We start from the raw sequence: 21,117 nt of genomic DNA on the forward strand, positions 1-21,117 counted from the left end.
GTGTCCTAATGTCTATTTTATAGGTAAAAGATTGTAGAATATCAAATGTACAAGATGATAAGATAATGAATCTTGCATCAGGACTCCTCCATAAAATAAAGGTCTACTCTAGTTACTATATTAATGGCCTCAAATTCCATGTGGCTCAACGAGATTCACAGAGATTAACCTATAATTCTGGTGTTTGTATCAAAGGATCTATGGATAACAATAACACTCAGTTTGATTACTATGGTAGACTTGAGGAAATTATAGAGGTTGAATATTTTGCATGTAAAATACCGGAAATATGCAAATAATGATAAGTGAATTTTCCGGAATTTTTAGAAATTTTTTGGGAATTTTTCGGAGCTCGTACGGACGAGTTGACAGGGATAAAAATGGGGTCCGGAAAAGCCTGTTTAGGCTACCCATTTAAGCGAGGAAAAGTTTGTTTTTTCTTTTATTTCTTTTCTTTATTTGTTTTTCTTTTCCTCCGGTTTCTCTTTGTCACCGTTTCCCTCTTCCCCTGCCGAAGCTCTTGCGCGCCCGACGCCGTGCCCTAACCGGCGGCGGTTACTTTCCTCTCCTCCTTCTACTTCTTCCCTTCTCTTCATTTCTTCTGCCTGACGATACTTTCTCTCCTTCTCTTCCTCTCCCGAGCACTGGTCTCCGGCTAGTATCTCGTGCCTTAGCCGAGCAACATCATCGCCGACGCTCTCCTTTCCCTCTGTGCTGCCAAAGCGGACCATCACGGCCGATCTTCATACCCTAGCACTGTCACTGGTTACCCTCTGAGGAGTGCTCTAGCGCCGGCTTACCTTTACTCCAGTGGATCGTCGACCGAGCAAGGGTATTCGGTTGGTTCCGGCTACCATTGTGTTGGCAGCTTGTTGTTGACTCTGCCCGATCCATGGCTTCCTAGCTGTTGAAGAAGAAGAGGAGGTGAGAACATGTTATTGTTGTTATTCAGCTTTGATGTCAATTGATGTGGAATAAGGATTTCAAGGAGTGACTTGTTTTGGAATCTTTGTAGGTGTTGTTAGCCATTGCAGCTCTAGCTGTGCTGTTCGTGGACGATCCTTGGCTTTGGCCAACCTTCCGATCTTAAGTCATCCTTTGATGGTGAGCTATCAGCAACCCACTTGAATTCGGGTAAGTTTTGAGGTTGATTCATGATGCTTAGTAGTTGATGGTAGTGAACTTGATTGGATAAGTGGATCATTAGTTTATGTGTTCTTGGATTAAATTGATGTGAAGGAAAGGGTTGGATCAGATTAGAGGGATTAATAGTTGATATGTTGATCATAGATCCTTAGTTTTGTTGAATACCCTGTATTTATAGGATTTGAGTTGGATGCGATCTCTTGGACTTGTTGAGGACGGTTGATACGACCTGCATATGAAGGCGGGTACCTCTTGACTTATCTTTTATGATATTGTCATTGGATATGCAAAGTATTTTATAATTACAAGCAATGAACATGTTTGCCTTTGGTATGTCACTGTTTGATATCCATAGCATGTTAGATTTGTCGTCTGTGAAGTATCCGTACTTATATCTCGTGATTTGTTACCATGAGTATCTTGTTGCCATGAGTACTTTATTACCATGAGTATCTTAGTTTCTAGAGTGACATACCATGCTTTACCAAGGTTAGGACTAGACTCTGGATTTTTGTTTCTGGCATGTGTATCCAAATTATCTGATACTTAGGTTTTTATGCCATGCTTGGATTGTGTATTTCTATTAGTATATCATATATGATTCGTGTACCTAGACCTTGTGGCTTTGATTTGTGCATATTGTTGGTACATATGCTATGGATGGGGAATAGGTTTAGGATCTAGGTTGTTATACCATAGAGGACCTGTATACCCTAGATCCGTGGATTTTACCTACTGATACTGTGGTACCCATATTATATATATATGGATTTTTCTATGCTAATCAGGATATACCATACTTGTTATGTTCAGGACATATGTTTTGATATTCTATCTGACCTGTGTACTCTAGATTTTGGTATGTGACCATCGCTTTTATAGTACCCATTTTGTATATATGGATATGGTTATGTTGATCAGTTTTTGCTATGCATAGTGACATGCATCATGATTGCATGCTGTGCGATTGTCGGCTCCACTATGGTTGAGCTCATTGCCAGTTACATGTACTGCACACACCCCCACTCATGGTTTAGTGGTATATCAGGCAGGTGTGTGGCGGTTCTGCTGTTTGGCTCCGTTGGTCATATGACTCAGCGTGGTAGCCGGCAGACAATTCCGCTCTGTTTGGCTCCGTTGGCATTTAGTGTAGCAGAGATGGTGGACTCTGTTTGGCTCCGTTGGTCAGATGACTCAGCGTGGTAGCCGGCAGAGATTTCCTCCCCGTCATCGTGTACCGGGAGATGAGAGCATTGAGCTCCCCCATTTATGATTTGGGGTCAGAGGACAGGAGTACTCCGATAGCATTTCGTCCACTCGGTCACTGTTCAGGAGCAGTGATGTTAGAGTGCACGGTCATCACATGCATTGATTGCATTTATTTGCTTGTGCTTGCTGCATTTTTGTGGATGCATTTGTTTGACATGCATACAGGAGACATACTGCGTATCGGTTTGATGACCCTTTAGTTCAGGATAGGAGTTCCTGGTGAGTACAGCTTCCTTGGTTACTTTTCAGTTTTGTATATTTCCTATATATTATTCGGAAGCTGTATTCCATGTTTATTGCTGTTAAATATATCTTACTAGGCATGTCTATTGTTATTCGCTGAGTTGTTGAACTCACCCCCATGGACACTATCTTTTTCAGGTACCAGGTTATTTATGGTGTCGCTTGGAGCATCCTGTTTGCTGGTCCCCGCGTCACATCAGAAGACATATCGCTATCTTTCTGTTGTTTTATCTTGGTATATGAAATTTCTGTATTTCGATTTGTGTTCTGGTTTTGTTTCCGGGTGTTATGTTGTTGGTTGTGTAAGCCTAGCCGGCTAGCAGTTTTGTGTTTGGTTGTATTTGGTTTCTGTCAGTTTTTGTTGTGTTTTGGTTGTGGTACAGCCGAGTGGGCTGCTTTACTTTTAACTACGTGGTTGTGTCAGCCAGAGGCTGAATTTGATATTAACTGCGTGGTGTTTGTTTTCTTTTATTGTTATGTTTCCAGCCGCATGTGGCTGAGGTATATTATGTCTGTAGAAATGCTTCAGATTGTCACCGGTACAGGGGAGGTGCTGCCGAAATTTCTTCGGACAAGGACTCCTCTGGGGCGTGACAATTTAGTGGTATCAGAGCAGGTATACGATACTTGCTTTGTGTTCTGGATTTTCGAGAGTTATCTGATACCAATTTATTTGGTATCAGAGATCGGCTTACGAGTCTTATTTTCCCTGTGTTTCGGATTTTGTGTTTTGGTCTTCTCGATGTGACTTTTCGGGTTTTGGGACCTGACAGCAGCTGGGCATCTCCAAGCTATAGGAGGTATGTTGGTATACTGTTATCCCACTATTTAGTTAGTGTATGCATCGTTGACTATTATAGTTTATGACATGTATTATTATGACATGTATTAGCACTCTTTACTAGTACATGTCTAGTTGAGATAGTACATATTTTATGTTTTAGGTAAAACCCTGATGATGATCGACCTTGATAGAGATTAAGGGTTATAGTTTCTGGTGATTTATCATATCATACATCAGTAGTTTTTAGCTTATGTTATTACTAGTTGGTTAGCAGATTGAGGCACATACCATCCTCTGCTTTTATTAGCTGGGTAGTGGATAGTATCTATATCTTTATGTTGACCTAGCCAGTAGTATACCATATATTAGTTTATTTCATCCGTAGATAATTGATTTACTCTTGTTAGATCGGTCAGTAGAAGATAGATTGACGTTTGTCGACTTGGGTAGTCGTGATCGATTTACCTTAGATGCTTGTAGAGGCTTTATTTATTCTTGATTAGTTAGTAGATGACCAATTAGTTTTGTTGATCCGATCAGTAGGGGATTGACCTACTTTACTTTTAGATGTTTGAATCTTGGGTTATTCGTGCTTAGTTGGATATCTTGAGCACATCGAGTACCTAGCTTATACTGACGTGGGAAAGGATTGAATTAGCCATATGCTATTGACGATTTGGTCAGTCGATAGAGGATCGATGTATCCTAATCCAGGAGTACTTTAAATTTTGACTGTATGTACCTAATTGGATAACTTAGAAGGTGGCATAGGGTTTGTGTGGTAGATTGGATTAAATATGCTGATTATGCATATCTATGAAGTGTACATATAAGTGTTATGAGTTGAAGGAGTTCTATGATGGATAGTTTATTTGCAGTTAGTGTGAGTATTCCCATCTAGATATGGTTATTGTAGGTTCCTTGTGGATTATAGCTATTTAGTTAGCTGTACGTGTCTGATTGATATATTGGAGGTATCTTATCGATTTAAATCTATGTCGTGGTATGTGCACATGGGTGTGAGTGTCATGTTGGAAGTATCTTGTCGACTACATCGGTTGTGATATGTGCATATGTGTTTGGTGTGGTATCTGAGGTATCTTGTTGATTATGTGTGATTTGTGAATGCACCTGGGTTTTAGTATGCCTTATTGGAAGTTGATGTTGATTATACTCTTGGCATAGGCAGATATAGGTCATGTGAGTGTTGTTTGAGGTGTATTGTCGAATATACCTACGATGATTATGCACACGGGTTCGATATGTAATGTTGAGGGTATTACACTGATTTTTACCTGTGTTATGAGTATGTTGGTGTGTACTAATTGGAGGATTATGTTGATCATACATGTGTTGAGTGTGCCAGGTGTATGGTGGGTAGTATCATGATGATTCTACCTATGTTGAATGTAGAATGCTTGGTGTCTACATTATGTTATTGTTTGTATTACCCTGTCAACTACTTCTCCTATTAGTGGGTGACTGACCCACTAGGCTGATGATAGAGTTGACTATGAATTTGATTTGCTTACTAAGTTGCTATACCCTAGGCTAACCACAGTGATCTGTGGTAGAGAGATCTCGTGCAATCTCTATCTAGATAGATAGGTGCTTTGGGCACTTATGTATTGTTGTGGTAGAGCGTAGCTCCCACATGTTATGGATCGTTTGTGGTAGAGCGTAGCTCCCACATATTCTGGATTGTTGTGGTAGAGCGTAGCTCCCACATATTTAGGGATTGTTCTGTGGTGGAGCGTTGCTCCCACATATTGCGGATTGCTTGTAGTGGAGCATTGCTCCCATATTTATTGTAGATACATGTTACGGATTATTTATAGTGGAGTGTTACTCCTACATATTGAGGATTTCTTGTGGTAGAGCGCTACTCCCACATATGTGGTATTTCTTGTGATGGAGTGTTGCTCTCACACTGGAGGATCTATTCTTAGATGATTTATATCGTTGGTGATCAAATCTGTTTATTGTTGAGGATTTTATGGTTAGGAATGTCTGTGATATGGACATTATGTGTCTTGGTTTTACCATTAGTGCTTGCGGTGCCCTAGATATTATCATGGACTCGATGATTTGGGTATCCCTAGGATGTTTGGATTGGTTTCCATTGTCTTTGTTGACGATGTGGTGATCTATTTCTGATCCAAGGTGGGTCACGTACACCATCTTTGCGTAGTTCTAGAGATATTTCGTCGGAAACGTCTATATGTGAAGATCAGTAGTGTGTATTTTTGGTTGTCTTCTGTGAGATGTTTGAGACACACGGTCACCAGTAGGAGTGTACCGTGGTTTCCACAGGAGATAGAGGTTGTTATCGATGGGAGTAGACGGAGTCTATAGAAGAGGCTCGCAACTTCCTTTGTTTGGCTCGATATTTCCGGAGATACGTTGAGGGTTTCTCACGGATTGCTATGCTACTTACACGCCTGACCAGGAAAGGCGTGAAGTTCACTTGGACTGAGGATTATGAGATCAGCTTCCAGGAGCTGAAGCGGAGACTAGTGTCGGCTCCGATTTTGGTTTTACCTTCTGAAGAGGACGGATTCGTGCTCTATACCGACGTATCTCTACAGGGTTTGAGCGCTGTTCTGATGCAGCACGATAGAGTAGTCTCCTATGCTTCTCGTCGGTTGAAGGAGCATGAGAAGAACTACCCTGTACATGATCTGGAGCTAGTTGCCATTATTTTTGCCATGAAAATTTGGCGACATTATTTATATGGCGTTACATTTGAGATTCTCACTGACCATAAGAGTTTCAAATATCTGTATACTTAGAAGGAACTTAATCTCCGACAGAGGAGATGGATGGAGTTTCTAAAGGATTACGAATGTACCATTAGCTATCACCCGGGGAAAAGCTAATGTGGTTGTCGATGCGCTTAGCAGGAAGTCCGGAGGGACTTTAGCTTGCCACCGAGTTGTGGTCACGGACTTGATTCAGGGTTTCTCCGAGTTAGACCTTGAGGGGCAGGGACGGACAGAGCAGGGTATTCTTGTTACCATGGTTGCTCAGTCGTTGATCAGGACGAGGATACGAGAGCCCTAGGCTGCTGATCAGTATTTGCAGTTTATTTGCAGCCAGATAGCTTCCGGGCAGCAGACCGAGTTCACACGAGACGAGGAGGGTGTTATACACTTCCGAGGCAGATTTTGCGTACTTCAGTCTCATCCGATCTTATAGGAGTTACTTCCGGAGGCTCATCGCTCATGATTTGCTGTCCACCCAGGCGGTACCCGTATGTACTAAGATTTGAGGCGTTCCTATGGTGGAACGGTATGAAGAAAGACATCGCGGAATTTGTAGCTAGATGTCTTGTCTGTCAGCAGGTGATGGTAGAGCACCAGATAGCTGCCGGATTATTTTAGCGGATTCCTATTCCTGAGTGGAAATGAGAACACATTACCATGGACTTTGTGGCGGGTTTGCCTATGACACGACGAGGCTATGACGCGATTTGGGTAATCGTTGATCGATTAAACAAATCCGTTCATTTCTTAGCGATCTGGAAGACTGATTCCCTGGATCGATTGACAGATGGGTATTGCCGGGAGATTATCAGATTACATGGTGTTCCGTTGAGTATCATTTCGGATAGAGATCCACGGTTTACGTCACGTTTCTGGTAGAGTCTGCAGCAGGCCATGGGTATACAGCTCCGTTTCAGTACAGCTTTCCATCCACAGACAGATGGACAGTCAGAGCGGACCATTCAGACTTTAGAGGACCTACTGAGGTCATATGTTATGGATTTCAGAGGTAGTTGGGAGGACTATCTGCCGTTAGTAGAGTTTGCCTACAACAACAGCTTTCATTCGGCTATCCAGATGGCACCGTTTGAGGCGTTGTATGGTAGACCTTGTCGGACACCCGTCCTTTGGGATGAGGTTGGAGAGGCCCAGTTGTTGGGACCTCATAGGGTTCAGCAGGATGCAGAGTTAGTCCGTACTATCAGACGGAGGATGTCAGAGGCGCAAGACCGCCAGAAGAGTTATGCTGATCGGAGACGCAGACCACTAGAGTTCTCTATTGGCGACCATGTATTTCTGCGAGTTTCACCCGCGAAGGGAGTGAAGAGATTTGGCTTCAGGGGTAAGCTAGCTCCGCGATACATTGGACCTTTCCAGATCATGGAGAGGATCGGAGCGGTAGCTTACAAGCTGGCACTACCGACGTATTTCACGTATCTATGCTGTGGAGATACATACCCGACCCGACACATGTGCTGACAGATGCTTCAGTCCCTATTCAGCCTGACGTCACTTATGAGTAGATTCCGGTACGGATTCTAGACCGGAAAGAGCGTTAGTTGTGGAACAAGACTATTTGGTTGGTAAACGTCGGATGGCAGCATCATTCAGACGAGGAGGTTATTTGGGAGCTCGAGGATATTATCTGAGCTCGATATCCCCATCATTTTCTTGAGGTATGATTTAATTTACCGTTCAGCAATGATACTCTTTATCTGTTGTTAGTACTTGCTGATGGTAGATAACGAAATTTGGGGACCAAATTTTTATAAGTGGGGGAGAATGTAAAATACCGAAAAAATGACGAATAATGATAAGTGAATTTTCCAGAATTTTTAGAAATTTTTCGGGAATTTTTCGGAGATCGTACGGACGAGTTGACGGGGATAAAAATGGGGTCCGGAAAAGCCTGTTTAGGCTACCCATTTAAGCGAGGAAAAGTTTGTTTTTTCTTTTATTTCTTTTCTTTATTTGTTTTTCTTTTCCTCCGGTTTCTCTTTGTCACCGTTTCCCTCTTCCCCTGCCGAAGCTCTTGCGCGCCCGACGCCGTGCCCTAACCGGCGGCGGTTACTTTCCTCTCCTCCTTCTACTTCTTCCCTTCTCTTCATTTCTTCTGCCTGACGATACTTTCTCTCCTTCTCTTCCTCTCCCGAGCACTGGTCTCCGGCTAGTATCTCGTGCCTTAGCCGAGCAACATCATCGCCGACGCTCTCCTTTCCCTCTGTGCTGCCAAAGCGGACCATCACGGCCGATCTTCATACCCTAGCACTGTCACTGGTTACCTCTGAGGAGTGCTCTAGCGCCGGCTTACCTTTACTCCAGTGGATCGTCGACCGAGCAAGGGTATTCGGTTGGTTCCGGCTACCATTGTGTTGGCAGCTTGTTGTTGACTCTGCCCGATCCATGGCTTCCTAGCTGTTGAAGAAGAAGAGGAGGTGAGAACATGTTATTGTTGTTATTCAGCTTTGATGTCAATTGATGTGGAATAAAGATTTCAAGGAGTGACTTGTTTTGGAATCTTTGTAGGTGTTGTTAGCCATTGCAGCTCTAGCTGTGCTGTTCGTGGACGATCCTTGGCTTCGGCCAACCTTCCGATCTTAAATCATCCTTTGATGGTGAGCTATCAGCAACCCACTTGAATTCGGGTAAGTTTTGAGGTTGATTCATGATGCTTAGTCGTTGATGGTAGTGAACTTGATTGGATAAGTGGATCATTAGTTTATGTGTTCTTGGATTAAATTGATGTGAAGGAAAGGGTTGGATCAGATTAGAGGGATTAATAGTTGATATGTTGATCATAGATCCTTAGTTTTGTTGAATACCCTGTATTTGTAGGATTTGAGTTGGATGCGATCTCTTGGACTTGTTGAGGACGGTTGATACGACCTGCATATGAAGGCGGGTACCTCTTGACTTATCTTTTATGATATTGTCATTGGATATGCAAAGTATTTTATAATTACAAGCAATGAACATGTTTGCCTTTGGTATGTCACTGTTTGATATCCATAGCATGTTAGATTTGTCGCCTGTGAAGTATCCGTATTTATATCTCATGATTTGTTACCATGAGTATCTTGTTGCCATGAGTACTTTATTACCATGAGTATCTTAGTTTCTAGAGTGACATACCATGCTTTACCAAGGTTAGGACTAGGCTCTGGATTTTTGTTTCTGGCATGTATATCCAAATTATCTGATACTTAGGTTTTTATGCCATGTCTGGATTGTGTATTTCTATTAGTATATCATATATGATTCGTGTACCTAGACCTTGTGGCTTTGATTTGTGCATATTGTTGGTACATATGCTATGGATGGGGAATAGGTTTAGGATCTAGGTTGTTATACCATAGAGGACCTGTATACCCTAGATCCGTGGATTTTACCTACTGATACTGTGGTACCCATATTATATATATATGGATTTTTCTATGCTGATCAGGATATACCATACTTGTTATGTTCAGGACATATGTTTTGATATTCTATCTGACCTGTGTACTCTAGATTTTGGTATGTGACCATCGCTTTTACAGTACCCATTTTGTATATATGGATATGGTTATGTTGATCAGTTTTTGCTATGCATAGTGACATGCATCATGATTGCATGCTGTGCGATTGTCGGCTCCACTATGGTTGAGCCCATTGCTAGTTACATGTACTGCACACACCCCCACTCATGGTTTAGTGGTATATCAGGCAGGTGTGTGGCGGTTCTGCTGTTTGGCTCCGTTGGTCATATGACTCAGCGTGGTAGCCGGCAGACAGTTCCGCTCTGTTTGGCTCCGTTGGCATTTAGTGTAGCAGCGTGGTAGCCGGCAGATGGTGGACTCTGTTTGGCTCCGTTGGTCAGATGACTCAGCGTGGTAGCCGGCAGAGATTTCCTCCCCGTCATCGTGTACCGGGAGATAAGAGCATTGAGCTCCCCCATTTATGATTTGGGGTCAGAGGACAGGAGTACTCCGATAGCATTTCGTCCACTCGGTCACTGTTCAGGAGCAGTGATGTTAGAGTGCACGGTCATCACATGCATTGATTGTATTTATTTGCTTGTGTTTGCTGCACTTATATGCTGTATTTTGGTGGATGCATTTGTTTGACATGCATACAGGAGACATACTGCGTATCGGTTTGATGACCCTTTAGTTCAGGATAGGAGTTCCTGGTGAGTACAACTTCCTTGGTTACTTTTCAGTTTTGTATATTTCCTATATATTATTCGGAAGCTGTATTCCATGTTTATTGCTGTTAGATATATCTTACTAGGCATGTCTATTGTTATTCGCTGAGTTGTTGAACTCACCCCCGTGGACACTATCTTTTTCAGGTACCAGGTTATTTATGGTGTCGCTTGGAGCATCCTGTTTGCTGGTCCCCGCGTCACATCAGAAGACATATCGCTGCCTTTCTGTTGTTTTATCTTGGTATATGAAATTTCTGTATTTCGATTTGTGTTCTGGTTTTGTTTCCGGGTGTTATGTTGTTGGTTGTGTAAGCCTAGCCGGCTAGCAGTTTTGTGTTTGGTTGTATTTGGTTTCTGTCAGTTTTTGTTGTGTTTTGGTTGTGGTACAGCCGAGTGGGCTGCTTTACTTTTAACTGCGTGGTTGTGTCAGCCAGAGGCTGAATTTGATATTAACTGCGTGGTGTTTGTTTTCTTTTATTGTTATGTTTCCAGCCGCATGTGGCTGAGGTATATTATGTCTGTAGAAATGCTTCAGATTGTCACCGGTACAGGGGAGGTGCTGCCGAAATTTCTTCGGACAGGGACTCCTCTGGGGCGTGACATTGCATTACCTATAAAAATGTGTGTGCTATTCAAATGTTCATGGTATGATCCTACCCCAAGAATAGGTACCAGAATACATCCAAACTATAATTTAGTCGAGGTTAATGCAAACAAAAGGTTTAACAAGTTTGAACCTTTTAATTTCGGGGTACAAGCGAGTCAAATTTTCTATCTTGAATATCCTACGAAGAGAAGAAGATGTAGTGAATAGTTATCTATTAGTCAAATGAAGCTTCGCTTGACTATAGAAATGTCAAACACCATTATTACTCAAAATCATGATGTATTTTAGAATGACGAAGTGGGGAGACATTCAGTTGATTCATAACTCCAATCCACATCTCAATTACATGTAGATGTTAATGTCGATTACAAGGAGATGGATGATGGAGATATATCTAATAGTGAAGATGAAGTTGTACTAACAGAGTCTGGCGATGAGGACTTAAAAACTTCTAATGTTGTTTAGCCAGATGTTAATGATGATTAAATATTAACATTATTGTTCATCAAGTAAGTTATGTTTCTATATTATTTTGTATTGATATCATACATGTTTGTAAACTTTAGTATGTTGTATTATAATGTTATTTTTCAAATATTATTATGGCTGAGCAGCAGACAATAACACCCCGTGGCTACAAGGTTCTTAGAGTTGTCGGAGACTCATAAGTATTTTTTGTTATTAGTAATTCAAGTTCATATCTTACTTTAATAATTTTCATACCTCAATATGTTTTTCTTGCAGATTTATTCCTGATGGCTACCAGATTGCATCTTATATCACTGAAAAATTTAAAGAATAAGTATGCATTTCTGGTACTATATAAAAACATGTAAACCAAGAGATGAAGACGTTTTATTATAATTAATTCATAGTAAGTAAATTTAATATATTTGATATTCTATAATATAGTTATCCTTTCATATACTAAATTCTCAACTTGTAATTGTAGAAAGATATACATGGGAAGAAGGGCTAGAAGAACAATTTAAAGCTACATAGAATAGCTATTGTGCCAAACTTTACAAGGACCTTATGTACTATATAAGAAAGAAAGGCACTAGACTGGCGTATGTTTCTGAGGCGACATGAAGTGTATGGATGACCACCTAGGCTGCAGAAAGGCAGCAAGAAAATATTGAAAAGGCTCGATTAAATAGGTGGCCCAAGCACCAAAACTACTCGACATACGTCAAGATCCAGATCTAGCGTTAAGCATGCCATGAATTTGGTGAGTTTAATTTAAAGTTATACTTTGTAGCAAATTTTATATTTATTACCAAACTTGTATAATTTTCTCCCAAATTATTTGTATATGTAGGAGCATGATCTTGCCCGACAACCCACATATGCTAAATGATATGTATTATGATGTTGTCAGTAGAAGGACAAAAAACTTCATGCTCTATAGTCTTGGCTACCATACCAAAGTTGCATTTAATCGTTTGAGGACTTCTAGGGGTCATGCTCTTCTTCTACTTAGATGCAGTCTTTAAGATGCAAAAATGAAGAACTGTGCACTCAACTGAAGTTAATGGATGAGAGAATGACCGCTATGGATCAGTGGAGGGCCACTGAGGAGTAGAGGAGGGTTGCTAAGAACATAGGAGAGTAGGATCAGAGGAGGGTCGAACGTGGCGCGGATAATAAAACTCTCTTTGTCCATATGTGAGCGGCCGTGGCTAATTTCTCCTACACTCAGACATCATATGATTTTGAATCACAAGACACTAAAGACCCATCAAACTGTGGTGATTAACTTTTTTTGAAGTTTATTCAACTACAACTTAATTTTTTATTTATCATATATAAACCATGCAAAATATATTTACTTTTGATATTCTAATATACTCATTTCTAAATATTATATTACTACATGTTTCAGGAGTCCCTATTTACATATTCATCACGATCGACATCATCATCATCATCATCATCATCAGCATCATCTTCTTCTTCTTCTTCTTCTTCTTTCTATCCTTGTATTTTTTTATTACATATAAAATTAGTTATACATATATGCAAAATTTTGAATTATACATCAATCTGATCATAGTCTATCATATTTGACTTTCACCGGAGTATATTCTATCATGGTATGGATTTATATATTTAATTTTGTACATTTGGATTTAGATATAGATACTTGTTTCTATTATTATGTTTGTGTTTTGTTTCTATTAATGTGTTTATATATTGTTTGGATTGTGTTTGTGTATTGTTTAGATTGTGTTTATTTTTATTTGTTTCTATCCACAAGACAATTTGTTTGTATAAGTTTATTTGTGCTTGCAATATATGAATTATTAGGATGTATGAATTGTGTTTGTTTGTATGTATGGATTATTAGGATGTGCAAAATATGATTGTATGTATGGATTGTAAAATGTGATATTGTATGTATGAAATGTCATCGCTTGTCATGATTTTATATAGATATGTAAATTGTAAAAAGAGTAGATCTCGAATATAAAATATTCATTTTAATTTTTTTTTACTGACGAAAACACTGTTTCCATCAGTATTCCCTATTTCATAAATTACTGTGTATGCGATACAAAAATCACTATTTCTGTCCGTAATTACCGATGGAAATGAAGGTTTCTGCTGGTATATACTGTATTAGCTACCGACGGAAACTGTGTTTCCATTGGTAAATGCTGGTTGGGGAACAGTATTTTCGACAGCCTATACCCATGAAAATAGTGTTTTTATCGACAAATATTTTTAGAATTTACCGATGGAATATATATTCTGTCAGAAATTTTAACAACAGAAGTTTAAATTCTGCGAAAAAATATTTTCAACATATCATCTCCTGACAAACCAATTTCCATCGAAACTCTGTCGGTAACCAAATATACCGACGAAAAATTCCATCGGTAAACTAGAATATTTTTGTAGTGTCCGTCGACATATAGTGGTTTTGCAATGTTAAACCACTCTTGAGTAGCCATCTCCTTCCAAAATAGTGCTTCTTTGGGTGGATATGTTGGGTTCCAAATAAAATTAAACATTAAAACTCAGCAGAAAAAGAACTCACCAAATATCCATGCAAATTCAAATTAATCATTAGAATTAAAATAGTTAGTTCTAGATGCACAAAACCTTTGTGAGTAGAGTCAAGTCAATCTAAGTACAATCAATAAGATTATGCCTCTATGATATCCATATGAGCATAGTCGTCGCATGTCTCACAAGTACAATTAAAGTTCCCCGTTACCGCATCATAGTGCTAGATACTATTTAAAGTTGAGATAAAAAATCCGAACTTTTAGGGTTGGCACGATCTAATAAGTCTTATATATGAGATACATAAGAATGTCTAACTTGAACAATATCAAAATCACATACACGTGCAATGGCATGAGTACACAAACGCAGAGTACTCTTTCTTTCGAATTGAAGGTCAATATATCTTGATAGACAATTGTCGATAAACCAAAAGTACTTGAGAGACAATATCCTCTTAAAGAGAAGAGGTCCAACCCATATCCCAACAAAACAAACTTTATCTGAAGGGATAAGTCTACCTCATAAGAGTGAGTCAACATCTGTAGGGGTGTCTAGACAATCGACGATGTTGTTACTGACAACAATACTCAAAGCTATACTTCTGTCAAATCCAAAGAAGTATATTAACAATTGATGACAAAGTCACAAATGAAGATCATACTAAAGCTGTGAGTCAATCCACAACAACTGAAAGAGTGTGTCAAAGACTTAAAGGAGCACAGTCTACATCCCCATATCAATCCACCAACGGTTTGAACTATCAACTTGTCTACAATTGTCTATAAGATGGCAAATTGGACTCAAACCAGTTGAATCAATTTCTGTAGATTTTATCCAACATTCTTATTCAACACAATAAAAGAATTAGCACGCCTACCATCAATGCTAGTTTCGCTGAAATTCTTTAAATTCCTCCTCCCACACTTGGTTCAAGGGCTTATAAACATCAACAACCATCCTCAATCACACCAGCATCAGAAGAGGAAGCCTCTATATTCACTCTAGTCCTTCCCTCATGGTTATTGGGATCAGAACTCCTATAACCAATCTTGGCATACGAGTAATAGAAACATGGAATATTGTCATAGACTTGTTCACTGAAAAACTCCTAACACGAGCCACTATCGATAACCCTTGATATAAAAGCTTACCAAGATAGCAAATTTGGAGATCACCAGATAAAGCACCTGAGGAATCCTAACAATGTTCCCTACCACCGCCGCCAACAAGGGAAGGGTATCAGCATGAATAAGATCCAATGGCGACCTATAGAATTGCAACCACACGAGTGTGTCGTTAACCTTCTCCCCAAGGGGCCAAAAATAAGGCCTCTTGTGAATCAATACCTCTACCATTCAAAAACCAAGATCGAATACACAAAACACCTATGCAATCCTCTATATTTACAAACCAGAATGCCAATAAGGTAAAACCCACAACAAACTCCATCACCCTTCAGACCATTTGTTAACTTTCAAATTCTTACATTGTTAGCCTAACCAAATCCAATGATAATGCTCCTCAGAAGAATTTACCATATGGTCCATTCATTCCAAGATCATCGTCTGCCACATCAGCATTTCCAGCACTCTTTTCAGAGATATAAGAGAAAAACAAAATTGACCCACCCTTACCTCCCAAAGATTCCTCCATTGGAGAATTCAGCTCACATTGCAGCCTAGATCAAACTTATAAAGCTCCTCATCAGCCCTGGAAACCTGCCTTTGGCCGATGAGATTATTAGACAGCTAAAATCTGCCATCTCCAGACCCATCACACCATGTATCGATCATCGGTTCTCTAAGTTCAGGTCTATTTTCAAAAACAATTCCTTCTTCAAAAATGAATAAAAAAAATAACAAACCTATATTGTCAGATCAAAGAGGAAATCAATGTAACCAAAACACATTAAATATAATATATGCTGATTAAACATTTATAGGTATTGACCGTACAATTTTCATGTTGTTCCAATATCGTAGACAACAATGATGCTCATGACTTCAGACTGATAGCTCAATCTAACAAACTCAAAGAAAATTATTTTTCCTATGCTTCTTCGGGCATTGGTACGGGAATATAGACAAGATCTTTGATTCACTAAACCGACGATGATCCTCATGTGGTTTGTCTTCCCCAGCTTCAAAAACAATTTCCTGTAACTGCCAGATTCAAGCAAACAAGAAGGGGGAAAAAAAATAAGAAAACACCACCCGCATTTTGCTTGGTTTAAGATGGAGGATTCTAAGTGTAATGCAGAAAAACTAGGAAGACAACCTGAATGTTTATTTTGAGATGTGTAGCTCCTCCAGTTTGTACACTTATGTGGATCAAGACCCAACAAGTCCTTTGTAGCGAGCATAAGCAATAATGAAAATAAACACAAAACTACATACAAGTCCAGAGATAATGACAACCTGTGAAGCAATCATATTATTTAAGCCAGGTGTCCATGTAGATGCACGTTGTAAATAAAGCACTTTATTCAATGATCAGATTACCCATTTGTATACATATCCATGGCCATCATTCCATGAATATGGAATGTTCATTCCAAATACACCAGCAACCAATGCATATAGTGAGAGACACACCGTGCCAGAACTCAAGAACAACTCTAGCTGGAGTACAAAGGGTAAGCAATCAACAAACTACCATACAACTATGATGTTTTATGGTTAAATAATGGAAAATTGGCTTAAATGTGATACCTAATGAGTTTTTGCAAAATGCTATCTAGACTTTAAAAATATCAATTTAACTAGACTATAAAAGTTCGAGTTTGCAATTTCTTGACTTCATTAATATTAAATTCAAAGCACGATCATTAAAAGTCACATAAACTTGGTAGTTAGTTGATCTAACAAAGATAAATATGCTTGCAAATTGAAAGAGTATGCAAAGCCACCAAGATAGGCGACATCTTTCAAAAGAGTTTGCAAAGCCACCATGATAAACTGACGTCTTTGAAAGTCAGAAACAAGTTTTACAAAAACAGATTGTGGGCCAAAGTATTTCCCTTAAAATAATGTAGCTTGCTAGTGGCATCAGAAAAGAATCTCTCAGTTGAGTAAATTTGCATGGTAATACCTGAATAAGTTGATTTCGGTGGTTGTCAAGCTGCCAAACAAAAATATAGTGATTGAAAGTCTTAATCATTAGTATAAATTGACCCATTGAAAGTGAGGAGGGGTACCTGAATATTGATATAGTCCTCAGTGTCATCAATATATTCCCGTAGCTGGATGAAAGTTAAAGGTCAATCAACGAGTTGGAATATCCACTCTTGACTACATTCGACTGTACATTTTGTAACACAAGCACGTGGGATATTTAAATTTTTAACTTGAAAGATTTTCAGTTACTCCAGAACATGCTTGATAAATGAATAATTAATTTTGATGAGAGAAGCAATCAATAGGGTTGGCTTTGGAATGAATATCCTTGGCTATGAGAATGTTTGTTTTCATCAAAATTTTAGCTCTTCGCAACAAAAAAAGATAATTGTGGTACATCAAATTTCATACCGTGCCGAGCAAAACATATGACATTTACCGTTTCGTCCGCCGCTCGGCACCGACACCATCAGCTGCCCAAGATCACAGTGATCTATAGCAGAGGTGTCGTGCGGTGATCTCTACGGATCATGACACTCCCACGACCTCGCGGAGGTCCCTGGCGAAGACCTCCGCAACCCGTGGAGGTCCACATTGACCTCCATGGGCACATTTTTTCTTTTTAATTTTTTTTTATATTTAGGTTGAAATTTTATCATAAGTTTTTTTTTTAAATCAATGAATACCATATGTAGATCTTATTTTTTCTCCCGATATTTTTCAATTAATTGTCTAAGAAGATGTATAACTTTTATTGTCAACCTTCCAGGTATAAACCCAAATTGATTTTCGATCATAGTGGCCTTCGTATGAAGTCTTTACTCTAGCCATTACATCCTCGTACATATCCTTAATTAGTTCAATATATGTTACGCTAATACCTCTCTTTTCTAGATTTCTCCATATAATTTCTTTAGGACTCTATTATAAGTTTTTTCTAAGTCAATAAATATCATGTATAGATTTTATTTTTGCTCCCGATATTTTTCAATTAATTGTCAAGAGCATTGACCAAAATTGATTTTTGGTCATCGTGGTCTCCTTAATCTTTTTTTATTACTTTTTTCTAAAGCTTCATGGTATGACTCCTTAGTTTAATACCCTTATAGTTTGCATAATTTTGTACGTCTCCCTTATTCTTATATAAGGGAACTAGAGTACTTATCCTATCAGACATTTTTTCGTTTTTAATATCATGTTAAATACTTTTATAAGTCATTCAATAGCTTATTTTCCTAGGCACTTCCATTCCTCAATCGAAATATTATCTTGGCCAACGGTTTTTCCATTATGCATCCCATTTAAAACTTATTCTACTTCTGAAATTTGAATTCTACGATGAAAATTTAAATTTGTATACTCATTTGACCTACTTAAATTAGCTAAGTTAAGTTGACCACCTAAACTTTCATTAAAAAAGTTGATGAAAATATCTCTTCCACCATTCTTTTATTTCTCCGTCGTTTACTAGTACAGTATTGCATTAATCTTTAATACATTTTATTTGGATAAGCTCTCTTGTCTTCCTTTCTTTCACTTTACTGTTCAATAAATATCTCTTTCCCCTTCTTTTATATCCAATTTTTGATATAATTGTTCAAAAATTTTATTCTTTGCTTCATTCACTACTTTCTTAGCCTTTTTCTTGGCTATTGTATATTTTTTTTTAAGTTTTCCTCATTTTACAAATATATAATTCCTAATAAGCAATTCATTTTTTTCACTTTCTCTTATACTTTCTCATTCCACCACCAAGATTCCTTATTTAGTGGTATATGCCCCTTCGACTCACTGAATACACTTTTAGCTACTATTTTTAACTTTGATATCAGTTTATCCCATGTCGTATTAGAGTCATCATATATTTTACCTAATACTTGTACTCCTACCTTCTCCTTAAATATATTTTGCTTCCCGCCCTTTAACTTCCACCACTTAATTCTAAGAGTCGTATATATTTTCTTTCTATTGATACTATGTTTGAGGCGTATATGCAACACTACTAACCTATCTTGATGTTGGGTAGTTAAGCTTTCTCCAAGGATGACCTTGCAATCTTTGCAAATTTTGCTATCCTTCATCCTAACTATAAGAAAGTCAATTTACGATTTATTATTCCCACTTTTAACGTGACTAAGTGTTCTTTTTTCTTAAGAAATGTATTAGTTAATATAAGGTCATATGCTATCGCAAAATCTAATATAGTTTTTCCTTCTTCATTTCTCATTCCAAACTCATAGCCCCTATGTTCCCTCTCATATTCCTCATTTTTCACTCTGACATGCTCATTTAAATTATCTTCTATTAAAATCATTTCATTTGGTGGAATATTTTATAATACTTCATCTAAGTCGTCCCAAAACCTTGATTTCGTAGCTTCATCTAATCCTACTTACGGTGCATATACACTAATTATGTTCATAGTTTTTTTCGCCACTATTATCTTAAGGACTATAATTTTATCACCTTTTCTAACTAATCCTACAACATTATCCTTTAACGAACTATCTACAATAATTCTCACTCCATTTCTTGATTTACTCTTCCTGTATACCATAACTTAAAACCCGAGTTCTCTATCATCTTTGTCTTCTCGCCTACACACTTTGTTTCTTGTATACACAAAATACTAATTATTCTCATAATCATAGTATCTAATACCTCCATTGATTTACCAATGAGGGTTCTTCCGTGTTCCAAATCTTAGACTATTAATTTTCCTATCACATTTGTTTTTATCCAACTTATGGTGTGAAAATTCTTGACTATTTAACACTACACTCAAATTCTCATGAAGATGTAGGGATCTTTATCGATACATTACAGTCATACCATACAACACGAATTCTTACATATTTAACACTACACCCAAGTTCTGGAGATGTAGAATAACCTAGCATTAGCACAATAGTTTAATAGATCCATTCATTGAACATTTATCATAGTTAACATTGGCTGGCAAAAGATAAATTATATGGAGAATTCTAGAAAAGAGAGGTGTTAGCGTAACATATATTGAACTAATTATGAATATGTACGAGAATGTAACGACCAGAGTAAAAACTTCGGGCGGAGTAACTGAAGCATTTCCAATAAAGATAAGGTTACATCAAGGATCAACTCTAAGTCTTATCTTTTTACACTAATTATGGATGAACTCACTACACACATTCAAAATATAGTACCGTGGTGCATGTTTATAAATGAATTGTTTTGGTAGATGAAACATGTGAAGGAGTAAATGCTACACTAGAATCTTGATGGGAAACACTAGAAGAGAAAGGTTTTAAGCTTAGTAGAATAAAGACAGAATATATGGAATTTAAGTTTAGCAATATTAGGCGTAATGAGACAATTGTTAAGATAGGAGATGACGAGTTTAAATATGTAGGATCATTTTTGTAAAATGATGGAAGGATTAAGAGAGATGTCTTACATAGAATACAAGCAGAATGGTTGAAATGAAGGAGAGCGTCGAGTGTTTTATGTGACTATAAAGTACCTCTAAAATATAAAGGAAAGTTCTACAAAATCGCAGCTAGACATGCTATGTTTTATGGAGTTGAATGTTGGGTTATAACTCGAGCACATGAGCAGAAAAAGAGAGTTGCAAAGATAAGGATGTCAAGGTGGATGTGTGAACATACGAAAATGGATAGAATAAGAAATAAGAGTATGAGAAAGTCGGAGTTGCATCTATTGAGGAAAAACTCCGAGAGACACGTTTAAGATAGTACAGGCATGTACTTAGACGACTAATAGATGCTCCACCTATGTGAAACTATGACAAACACATATATCAAACAAGGAAGAGAAAGACCAAAAAAGACTTGGTTAGCAACAATAAAATAAGATAAAATTTATTTAAGTATAGATGATATAGTAGAAGATCGAGTTCAATGACGTAAAATGATTCATATAATCAACCCCACCTAGTGGAATAAGTCTTGGTTGTTGTTGTATTTAGGTTGAGATTTTAAATT

At 38.2% G+C, this 21,117-nt stretch overlaps 1 protein-coding gene across 1 annotated transcript in view; it reads right to left on the minus strand.

Annotated features, from left to right (window-relative positions):
- Positions 1-15,913: 15,913 nt before the first annotated feature.
- LOC122046483 (magnesium transporter MRS2-I-like) overlaps positions 15,914-21,117 on the minus strand; it is a 39,844-nt gene continuing 34,640 nt past the window's right edge. Inside the window, exons 8-12 of the mRNA XM_042607201.1 lie at positions 17,215-17,259; positions 17,109-17,138; positions 16,520-16,639; positions 16,296-16,435; positions 15,914-16,180 (exon numbers count right to left, since the gene is read on the minus strand). Coding sequence (XP_042463135.1) covers positions 16,349-16,435; positions 16,520-16,639; positions 17,109-17,138; positions 17,215-17,259 — 282 coding nt within the window. The 3' untranslated portion in view covers positions 15,914-16,180; positions 16,296-16,348. The remainder of the gene's footprint in view (positions 16,181-16,295; positions 16,436-16,519; positions 16,640-17,108; positions 17,139-17,214; positions 17,260-21,117) is intronic.

This window comes from Zingiber officinale, chromosome 2B (assembly GCF_018446385.1).
Source record: "Zingiber officinale cultivar Zhangliang chromosome 2B, Zo_v1.1, whole genome shotgun sequence".
In the NCBI taxonomy this organism is placed as follows: Eukaryota; Viridiplantae; Streptophyta; class Magnoliopsida; order Zingiberales; family Zingiberaceae; genus Zingiber; species Zingiber officinale.